The 12,139-nt window shown below is 44.3% G+C and overlaps 1 protein-coding gene across 8 annotated transcripts in view; it reads left to right on the plus strand.

Annotated features, from left to right (window-relative positions):
- Positions 1–12,139, plus strand: part of rbfox3a (RNA binding fox-1 homolog 3a) — a 401,085-nt gene that overhangs the window by 167,090 nt on the left and 221,856 nt on the right. For 6 of the 8 annotated variants that reach the window (XM_035404691.1, XM_035404684.1, XM_035404692.1 and 3 more), the window contains one exon: positions 4,630–4,708. The exons of the other annotated variants lie outside the window; for them this stretch is intronic. In XM_035404691.1, coding sequence (XP_035260582.1) covers positions 4,687–4,708 — 22 coding nt within the window. In that variant the 5' untranslated portion in view covers positions 4,630–4,686. The remainder of the gene's footprint in view (positions 1–4,629; positions 4,709–12,139) is intronic. 8 annotated transcript variants of the gene reach the window in all.

Consider the following 12,139-nt stretch of genomic DNA (forward strand, 5'->3'; position numbering starts at 1 on the left):
CAGGAACAAGTATGACGAAACCCCTAGAGAGAAGTACCGGTCCAAGTGCAGGGAACAACCGCATAGTTCAACTGGGACCCTGATGGTTAAACTGATTAACACTAACAACGAGAACGGCAACAACGCAGTCTATGGAAAAATAAAAGTTAATACAGGTGCTGATCTCTCTTTGTTTAACCCTAGGAATCGTAGTCCAATGCGTAGATCTCTCTTTGTTTAACCTTTGTGTAACCCTAGGAATCGTAGTCCAATGCGTAGATCTCTCTTTGTTTAACCTTTGTGTAACCCTAGGAATCGTAGTCCAATATGTAGATCTCTCTTTGTTTAACGGCAACAGAGTCTTCAGGTGGAAAAAATAATGCGTCCGGTGCGATTTTAGTTTTATTTGTTATTCAGCAACCTACATCCTTTCAGTATTATTTATCCCCCTTTACCATCCGAATAATTAATCAGATCCTATACAACAGGAAAAGGAACAGCTTTTAATTACTTTTGATAAAATGACAAATTGCGTTGGCACCGTTCCCAAAAATACTGAGAACCATAGGATGGTAATTAATTAAGCGGAGAGAGGGGGTGAGAGGGGAGGGATTGGGAGATATGATTTCTGTGGGGAGGAAATCAATATGCTTTCTGTGGTTCACAAGCTGGGCTCCTGGGCCTGTGCCAGCATGAGGCCTTCTCACTGAGGGCAGGTCTGCAGAATGAGTCCCTCACACGCTGACACGCAGCACACTGCAGGCATGCACACACCGACTCACACACGCAGCACACTGCAGGCATGCACACACCAGGTCACACACGCAGCACTGCAGGCATGCACACACCGACTCACACACGCAGCACACTGCAGGCATGCACACACCAGCTCACACACACAGCACACTGCAGGCATGCACACACCCACTCACACATGCAGCACACTGCAGGCATGCACACACCCACTCACACACTCAGCACACTGCAGGCATGCACACACCCACTCACACACGCAGCACTGCAGGCATGCACACACCGACTCACACACTCAGCACACTGCAGGCATGCACACACCCACTCACACATGCAGCACACTGCAGGCATGCACACACCCACTCACACGCAGCACACCCTCTCACACGCTCACACACCAGCTCACACACGCAGCACTGCAGGCATGCACACACCAGCTCACACACGCAGCACACTGCAGGCATGCACACACCAGCTCACACATGCAGCACACTGCAGGCATGCACACACCCACTCACACACGCAGCACTGCAGGCATGCACACACCCACTCACACACGCAGCACACTGCAGGCATGCACACACCCACTCACACACGCAGCACTGCAGGCATGCACACACCGACTCACACACTCAGCACACTGCAGGCATGCACACACCCACTCACACATGCAGCACACTGCAGGCATGCACACACCAGCTCACACACGCAGCACGCTGCAGGCATGCACACACCAGCTCACACACGCAGCACTGCAGGCATGCACACACCAGCTCATACACGCAGCACGCTGCAGGCATGCACACACCCACTCACACACGCAGCACGCTGCAGGCATGCACACACCAGCTCACACACGCAGCACTGCAGGCATGCACACACCGACTCACACACGCAGCACACTGAAGACATGCACACACCCACTCACACACGCAGCACTGCAGGCATGCACACACCCACTCACACACGCAGCACTGCAGGCATGCACACACCCACTCACACACGCAGCACTGCAGGCATGCACACACCCACTGCAGGCATGCACACACCAGCTCACACACGCAGCACACTGCAGGCATGCACACACCAGCTCACACACGCAGCACTGCAGGCATGCACACACCCACTCACACACGCAGCACACTGCAGGCATGCACACTGCAGGCATGCACACACGCACACACCCACTCACACATGCATGCACCTGTGTGCACAAGCATGCAGGCGGGCATTCATACTTACCACATGCTCATGAAACTTGCATTATTTCAAATGTGTAGTTTACTAGTACTCAAACATTTTTAGAGAAATGTTTAGCCATATACGAACATGTAGACATACACATACACACACAAACCACTTTACCAAAAGACATGCATATATACTGTACACCAACTCTCAGATGCACAGATTGCACACACAAAAACACTCACACTTTCTCACATTTTTCAGATTTGCATGTATTCTTATGTGTGTGACATTTAACCATACATGTGCACACACACACACACACACACACACACACTTACTCACACACTCACTCACTCACTCACACACACATGCTCTTAAGTGCAGCTCTCTCCGGTACACACACAGCAGGCAGTCCCCTGTGTGCCAACACTACGGACACCGAGGCTCCAGCACAGCACTTCACCACAGAGAGAGAGAGAGAGAGAGAGAGAGAGAGAGAGAGAGAGAGTGAGAGTGAGAGAGAGAGAGAGAGTGAGAGAGAGAGAGAGAGTGAGAGAGAGAGCACTGTGAGCACTGTGAGGTGAATGGCTCAGAGCATGGCCACACTTCTCCTGACATGTTCTCTTTTTTTATAAACGGGATTAGATCTATAGATCAGATTAATGTTAACCATTTAATGATGCCTACCCCTGTTTTAAAGCTTTGCTTTCGTCAAATGCTTCGGAAATGGCCGGGCATGGTGCATTTTTAATCAGAAGAACTGCAATTTTAGCCATAATGGTGTTGTAATTAGGATAATAAAAGTACAGAGAAATGTTTGCTCAGTATACCGCATGGGCTCTCTGGGGCTTTGAGCCGGTTGGATACGGTAGTCGTTCCAAAATAAAATGTGCAAGATTGTAATTTTTCTCCTCCCAGGTCCCATGGTGCTTTCAATTCCATCCTTATCAAGAGCCCGCTTTCCCCAGCTGGGAATACAGCGGTGTGTAATAGATGAGTTCATGTTGGTAGGACATGCCATCTCCGAGTCTCAGTCATTTTTAGATTAATCTTGATCTCCCCTACCCTTTGTCAATCCCGACCGTGTTCGGCAAATGGAATTATGTATTCAATTCATCAGATCTTACGAGCAGTAATGCGTTATTACCGGAATGGGTTAACGTGACACGGTGGGACATCAGCTGAACTGACACTTCCCAGTGCATCGCCTGTGTCTTTGTTGCATTGCTGGCGCGTGCAGTTAATGTCTCTGTGCCTGCACATAAATTGATATTTTAGGCTTTTGTGTATCTGCGCCTATGCGCGTGCATGTCTGTGTGTCTGTTTATGAATGTGTGCGAGTGAATGTTTGTGCATTTATGTGTGTGCGTGTTCGTGTGTGTGTGCGTGCGCATGCGCATGTGAATTTTGTTGCATGTTTGCATTTGTGCACATGTACAGTATGCGTGTGTGTGTGTGTGTATATGTATGTTTGTGTGTGTATGTATGTGTGTGCTATTTTTGTTTTACTGTCTCATATTTATTCTATGAAACATTTTTAGCTGAAATTTTGTATGAACTGTGCTACATTAATACATTTTATTATTATTTTTTTTTTTTAAATTTATTTATTGCTGCCTTTGGGTTGATCATACTTCAGATAGAACTGTGATTGTGTTGTATGTATGCCTTGCTTATGTGCGTGTGTGTGCGTGCGTTTGTGTGTGCGTGTGTTTTTATGTGTGCATGTTTTCTATGTGTGTGTGTGCGTGCATGTGCTGGTGTGAGTGAGTGGGCTGGGAGGGGGAGGGGCTATTGGCTGTCCTGAGCTTATCTGAACCCTTCAGGACCCTCTTGCTCTCTTCACTGGTGCCTGCCTCCATTTGCATAATGAGAGCATGCAGGAAACAGGCTCTGGGAGCATCGCCTGAGCGCTCCTGCTGCCTGAAGAGTTGATTAGAAAATGATTAGTTACACTGCACAAACACAGCAAAATAAAGTTATTTAGGCTGATGGGGAGGGGAATTAGCGTATAATCCAGGAGCATGGCAACTGGAAGCACCTATCGTCGCTGAATATCTTAGCAAAGGGAGGGATTAGGGACTTCCCTGATCTGTTTTTGTGCTGGTAGTTTCAGATACCAAAGAAAGGCTGGGAGCAGTGCATGTATGGAAACATTCCACAAAGCCCATAGTGATCTAGTGAGGTTTGCCGTGTGCTGAAAATTATTTTCTACATTTATGTTTTCCGTGCTCAAATGTTTTTTGTTTTGTATTGTGAACGTATTATAAGCTTTCTGGTGTCATGAAGTGATTGTTTAAAAGAACGGAGAGTACTTCCTGCGTCATACGTAACACGTCATACCAGTACACCAAGCGCAGTGATGTACTTTCCTCTTCTCTGTAATCTGTGGTGATTGCTACTTTTTCGAGATAAGAATAGTGTGCGATGCAGCCGCTGTGTCTCCACCAGAGAGCATGGGCTTTCTGCTCTTCACTGAGTAATCCTGTACTCCATGACTGCTGCTCCACATCAAGAGAAGCAGGGATGATAAAAAAAGCACAAAAGGGATGGCAGTTCTGTGCTTTCTTTTGTTTTATCTTGTACTGTATGTGTTTGACAGTCAGGATGAAATACAGCTTCAGAGATGACGTGCTCTCTTTTTTTTTGTGTGTGGAAACCGGTCTGAAGCCATGCCTACATGCTGTTGCGTTGTCTCACCTGCAGGGGTCAGCAGCACCTGTGAGAGCAGTGAGTCACCCCACTCGGCGCGGTCGGCTGTACATGGAGACCCCCAGCTGGGCAGGTCGGTGCAAGAGATATGTGCTGTTCGGCACGAGTGCTTTGTCCTCGTTGTGTGGGTGTGTTTGTATGTTCTTGTGTGTGAGGAAATGGGGAGAGGGGACTTAATTGTCGGTGTTTAATTTGTGCCATTGAACATTTCTGTGTTTCACACTTAAAGACATGGACTGCTAAATGTGGATGTTAAAAAGGAGTGACAGTCTGCTGGACAGTCTGTTTTGTGACTGATTTTCTCCTCAGTTTAAGAATAGCAGTGCGGCTCAACACCCTCCTCCCCTGCTGTGCTGTTTGTGTGACAGGGCTGAGAGGGGCCTGTAGCAGTATCACTGTCTGATTACAGAAACGGTTATATACAGTCACAGGATGATTTCTCACCAGCGTGTCTGCTGTAATACAAGCAGAGAGGACAGTACAGCGTGATGCAACACACTCTGCCTTCAACCCAGACCCCCGGTGCCAGGGGTGCTGTAACTAGGACATTAGAGCCGCCACAATGGCTCATACTGGCACAGGAAGCAGCGGTGTTGGACAGCCCTTAGAATCCCACAGCAGTGTAATAAAACCAGAAAGAAAAACAGCAGCCTCCACATTTATGCCACGGGCAACTCCGAGTCCAGGGCGGCCCAGGAGAGACGCGCTAACAAATTACCATATGAGCAGTTCTCACGGCATAACACAGCCAAGGAGCACCGTGCCCGCAGTCAGCACTCAATAACCCTCCAGGGAGGGAAGACATCTCCCGGAGAACGTGTTCCAAACCCGGCCGAACACTGGCTGTTACAGTAGCCGTAGCCACAAAACCACCGGCAGAGTGTGGAGGCGTCTGAGAGCTCTCCAACAAGCATGGGAATGGGCCCGTGCCTACTGAGGCAAAATAACCAGAGATCTGTGTGAGCTAAACCACCCAGTTCCCTCAGAGGCTACTTCCAGGAAAAATAAAATGGCGGGTGATAGGACAGCTCAGATGCGCATGCAGATCTGGGCAGCCGCAGAAGGGCCTGCAGGCAATGCTAAACGCCACAACTTCACCGTCAGTTGTCCTCAGCTTTCACAAAAGGGCCGGCCTTCACACAGAACAGATTGCTGAGGAAATCCACTAAAACTAAGAGTCTAGAATCTTAACGTTACCACCAAAAAACAGATGTTGATAGACAGATTACTATATTGATTTAGTAATGAGATGTCCTACGTTAATGACACTTAAAATGGAACAGCTGGCCTTAGAAAAAATCTGTTCCAAAAAGATCACACAACGCCTATATCTTAAGAACATAGTAGTGCTGGTATTTACCTGAACATTCCCCAAGGGGTGCACAGCCTTAGCTAGGTGTAAATGTTGGAGAAAAGAACCATAGGGACTATACCAGAACCAAGAGATTACCCATCCATGTCCATAACCCAATGTAAACATTTCAGAAAGGCCCATGTTACTCTCCTTCCAGATCAGTAATATCCAGTTATTTCTCAGAAGTCTATAGAGAAGAAGCTGCAGAGAGACATGGATAGCAGGTCCAAACAGGTAGTGGTAAGGTAACAGATAACCATGTGACCAGAATACTCAAGCTTAAAGGGCTCTGTTTTCTGGAATCAGTGTTGCTTGGCACTTGGGTGTAGTCAGTGGCGCAGTGTGAGGGTGCATGGGATTAGCTATATTAATAATATATTAATAATATATCAATATTGGTATTTTCTTGACCAGAGGTAAAGAATGTGCAGTGCAGGTAAAAAATGGACTGGATTAGGCTGAATATATTAGCAGTGGGTGTGTTGCCGGTGGATTAAGTCGTAACCAATGAAATGACCTCTTTTCAGTCCACTTTAGAGCCCTGTGCTTTGTGTCCCAGCAACTTGTAGTTAAATAGCTTATAGCTTATAACTAAGAAATAATGATAACAGTAGGAAAACTGGCACAATTGTAAATCGTCACTGTTGTAGCAAATGTGAAAATGTGACCTTCCTTATTGGTTGCTGGTTTAAACATCCGTGCACATTATGCTTTTTTGAACCAAGTGTTTTGCCCTGGAAGTATTTCAAATATTAATGATTTATGGAGTTATTATTTCTTGTTACAACTGCCCCACGCATACTTCACAATTGTAAAATCGGACTACATTTACTTTTGTTTAATGTACACAAACCATTTATGATCATCTCCAACTTAATGTGACTTATTGTAGCTGCTAAGCCTATGCACTTTGTGATGAAACAGTTTTTGATCGCATTACGTTTGAGTAATTGAGTGAGTAATTGAGCATTGTTTCAATTGTGCCAATTCTCCCCTATCCTGAAGTTTTATTAAACAAATAAAACCAGGGAAGAGCACAACAGTGTCAATGTTGCTGTTCAGAGCAATAAAACGACTCGGTAAATCAACTGTTGCTCAAACGAAAGGAAAATTATAACACACAGGTAGGGTGACCATATTGGATTTCATAGAAAGAGGACGGGTGGGCAGGCACCTTGTGAACATAATACTAGGCTATTTGTTTGTTTATATATGGTCTGTGGAACAAGCAAAACCTAAAACAGGAAATTAGAAATCCCGGTCCCAGAAAGATGAAATGTCTGGGGGAAAAAGAGGGCGTCTGGCCAGCCTACACATGAGTTCATACTGAATTCATAACAATGGCGTGGCTTACAGTAAACTGAAGTGAACTGACCAATTTCTTTCGGAGGCAAAAAAAAAAGTGCAAGCCTTTCAAGGGTTAGCTGCAGCCTGCTTACGTTGTGGGCGACTTTCTCCTTGGTTATTATTTTGTCCCCAACAGCAGAAACCATAATACAGTATTTCCAAATGACACCTACTGAGGTGCGGTGTATTTTTTTCCTTTGCGACTTAAATTTTCTCCAATTTTACCATTTTTTCTTGGCTACTCTATTTCCTTGCCTACATGCAGCGCAGATAGCATCACCCACACGTGAATTTTATTTTTAGGCTACCTAACGGCATACTGAAAAAATGAATGCAGTTAATGCAGGTAGCTTCCAAGTGATCATATATTAACAGTCACATAATTAAAAAGAAAAGATTGTTCAGGTTACATTTATTGTCATTCTTCTTGAGAAAAGAATGCAATACAGTACCCTAGGACCACAGTACAGTATAAGTATTGCCATAAACAATGAAAAACAGAAATAAATGTGGGAATTACAATTATATAAAAATTAAAAAAAACAATGAACAATAAATGCAAAGTATGCATTTTTCCTGCTTTTGGGATTTATATCGAACTCAAATTGGGCAGAATGTGATCCATGCAAACTGTTGCTTGTCTTTTGAATAAGCTGTGATCATTTGTGCATTGTTTGGAAAGCCCTGAAATTAGCAATCCACCATACTTGGGCTGCAATTTAAGCTATAGAGTGGTCTGCCCAGGCAAGTGGCAAGGGCACAATCACAGATTACCCGAACATGAAAATTGCAATGAGCTGCACCAAAATTGCAGTGCGCTGCTTGATCTTGACTAACACACCCCCAGCAGTGGCTCTCCTCCTACATCAGTGCACATCGAGTCACAAAATTACCAAGCGGTTCAGGTGTGTCAAAATCCATAACGAGAATACCACTTTGTCAGCGCGACAGTTCGCAACACGCCACGCACTGGCTGGAAAATAGACCCCGAAGTTTGCAAGGTTTCACCAAAGACTCTGTCCACACTTCCTTCCACGTGAAAACCAGTTATCATGCTGTACTCGGATGACACCCCAGCAATACAACCTGGAGACAGTTTGGCATCAGGAAGAGGTAAAACTCCAAAGGCATGGACTTGCAGAATGACAAGGAGAATTCTGTGAGCTAAGACAAGTACAGGGCCTTGTGCAGCAGTCATCTCAATCTTCAAGGCAAGAAAAGGCAGAAGGAAAACTGCCAGGTTCAAAAGCAGTGAGTGAAAGCTGGGCCAGGTTCTAGAGCGTCCAGGGAAGAGACCCCAGTTCAGGTAGGAGCGCGAGGAGAAGGACTTCATTTGCACAAAAAAAAAGCCCACATATTGATTTTGCCTGCGATAACCTTGAGTGGTTCTGTTTAATGGTCATAGCATTCCTTTCAAAATAAAAGCAGACTTTACATCAAATGTATCCTAATAACTAGGAGTCTGACACCAAGAATTGTTTCAGATGAAGAGAACATGATCAGTATTTCATCAATAGCTATTAGGCATCTGAAGTACAGTGTAAGCGTGTTTATATCTAAATTTATCTGCGTGTCTAAATAGGTAAATATATGAAATGAATACACACTTACTCAGATTTTTAAAACAGTGTGTGTAAATGAACACTATTTCCAGTAATGTCCAGTAATTATTATAGAGTGATGCAATCTCTTAAGGTATAAACGCCACCCCCACTCTGTAGTTATGTCGTTCATATGGTATGGCACATACTGTGCTATTTAACACTGCCGCAGCCCTCCTCCTCTCCATCTCTACCGCTCCTTATTTTGTGCTATCGTAAAAACAGCGGTTCATATCATGTCAGCCCTGCGCTGTCAATGTCTGCACCTGTATGTTTTCCTCAGTGTGTATGCCAGCGTGTTCTAGTGTTTGTAATGCTGGCTGTAGGGGGATTTGTATTTGTATTTCTCTCTGTTTGTTTTATTTATCTCTCTCTCTCTTTCTCTCTCTCTCTGCCTACTCCTTAGTTCTACTTTCTCTTATTTTGTACCAATACATGTCAGTATATGTCTGGTATTTTCTTTTTACCTCACAGTCATGGTGTGAATCTCAGGCATTCAAAGTTCAGCAGGCAAACTTGGAAATAGTTATTTATCCTTTTAAAACAGTTGGAATTGTTCTGTAACAATGTATATGCCCTTACGTATAATGCAATTACACAGCACCTATCTCTGTAGTTACAAATAACTTAAATAGGTATTTAGGCCATTTAACCTTCATAGAAATTGAAAAGTGTGCCTGTTTAGTTTCTCTTCTGGAACCACTTGTATGACCAGTGTACATTCATTAGAAAAGGTGCTCACGCTGTTCTACAAATATACTGTGGGTAACTCACTGTACAGGCCCTGATGGAAGTCACCACAGGGATAATGATGTCCCAGATTGTGTTCCACAGGATCCTTTTCTTAGCCCAGCTGGGCACTGTTTCAGTAGAGGTAGATTAAAACAAAATAGCACTCAACCACAACTATATTTGCAGTAATTTCATATCTCTCAATATTTAGGTACTGTAGGTAATCGCAGCACCTTTGTAATAAAATAATGATCAAAAATGTCTTCCCAGTATCAACAATATTTTTTTTTGTAAAACTAAATTGTCTGTGTATAGCTCTGTGCTTGGCATGTGATAGAGCTGTATTTGCTCTATATCCCTTGTAAAAACGATCATATTTTGGTCATTTAAATTACAAATGTAATTTTCACATCACTCTCAAAATTCTGCTTGACTGCAAACCCATACAGTCGGATGAGATGTATTCCTGCATTACCGGGTACTTTATCAGGGGATTACTTTTAAATATTGACTACTCATGCAAATCAGCCACATGGCCCCTGCACAAGAACACAGGCACTTTGAAATGGTTTCCAGTGGAGGTCACGGTCACACCCTGTGGAAGGGAAAAGTGCAGGTATTCGCTAAAATGACCTATAAATGGAAGATGAGACCCTTACCATGGGAACACAATTTATTTTCCCCTGCTAAAAATGTGAGTAAAATTCCCTGGTTTTGGTTCTGGAAATTTCTGTGTTGATCTAGTTGAAACCCTGTCTTCACCCATTGGAAATTACACTGTATGGATGCGTTTATACAGAAGCTTACCACTGTTGTGGACGGAGGGTTAATATCTGCTGATTTGGTGGTATAGTAGTCCCAGCATTGTTCCAAGTATTGTGCATGTTCTAATATAATGTTATTGTATTTCTCAAATTAGTGATAGCATTGGTAATAACAGCTATTTGTAAGATACTTAAAATGATTAAAATTAAGTTATGCATTACCACTCTAATGATATCATGCATTCTAATGATAACTGATAGGCCCAAGTTCTTGCTGAAATAACTATAAAAACAATATGGCCCTACATTATTTGCAATAACAATACGTAACCCTGCAGCAGTTGTTCAGAAACTTTAGGAACACCCTGACTGTAAAGAAATAAGAAAAATAAATATATAAAATATAAAATATTTAATGGAGTTCATTGTATAGGAGTTCACCAGGTACTGTAAATCGTGAGTCACATAAACGCAATATTAGGTTGTGCTGCAGAGGTTCAGCTAATATAAAAGTTCACTTGAAACTTACGCACTCATACCCTACTGTCTTCTCCATGCTGCAACTTTGCAGCTCTTGTAATCTTCACTATTTATGTTCAATATTACACCTGGACCGTTTTTGCTCTTGTAGCAACATTTAAAGCAAAGCCCTTTACCACATTTTGTTTTAGGGACATTTGTATTGATCAGTGTTTTTTTTTTTTTTTGCTGGAGGGAAGTGTGCTCTCAGGCACTTAAAAAGCCATCCTCCCTGCAGGTGCTGATTGAACAAATAAGACGTTACTACTGACCGGGCAAACTGCGCGTACTTCGGGTCGTGCAAACGGATCGCCGCCGTAGCCACGCGCTACACCCGCGCAGCAGCTGGACCAAGCGTCTGCTTGGAAGGGTTCGCTAACCGGGTGCGTTACCCCATTTAATAGAAGGGATCTGACTGAAAGGGCAGAGAGGGCGGACTACAAAGACGCACAAAAGAGAAAGAAGCCAAAAGACACGAGGGAGTTTTTTTTTTCTCCTTCCACATTTTATTCGAAAATGAACCGTGATGGCAGGACACACTCGCTTCATTTAGCCGCGGTGCCTTCATAATGAACCTCGCCAGTCCCATATGGTTAGCGCTAGCACAGGGAGAGAGAGCCCATTGGGTCAGGCAATGCGGATCTATAAAAACATATTGAACTGTTGATGCATCCCAGCGTGCTGCAGACGAATGACGGCACAGTGTTTTGTCTTATTAGGTTCGCTGCTCAATTCGTTCAGTCGCGGGCGCTACCAGGACTTTCTGATTGCTCGGCGGCTTGTATATCTTACTATGGATTATTTTGGATGCTGTTACACAACAGACGCATAAGCGCATTAAACGCATTGCTGGCTGTGATGAATGAGACTCCGTAGCGGGGCGGATGTGTAGCCGTTCTCAAATGTGTCGGGATGCGAAGGCCGCTATAATGAGAACAGTAATTGTGATAAATCTGACACCGCTACTTTATACATACTACTAATGGTAGCCCGTGCACCTTGGGGGGATGAGGGTGTTTCACACTGACAAAACGCACGGTTTAAAGAAGAACAATAGAGAAGCGATACATTTTTTGCTCCGTCGCGCTCTTCTTTAAAGTTCTCGCCGCCTGGAAATATCCCTTAATCCCGCGTTATCGCCATCGCGGCCTGCCAGAGCGGGGCGGGCGTCAGGCAGCGAGCCGTTC

The sequence above is a fragment of the Anguilla anguilla genome, chromosome 2 (assembly GCF_013347855.1).
Source record: "Anguilla anguilla isolate fAngAng1 chromosome 2, fAngAng1.pri, whole genome shotgun sequence".
In the NCBI taxonomy this organism is placed as follows: domain Eukaryota; kingdom Metazoa; phylum Chordata; class Actinopteri; order Anguilliformes; family Anguillidae; genus Anguilla; species Anguilla anguilla.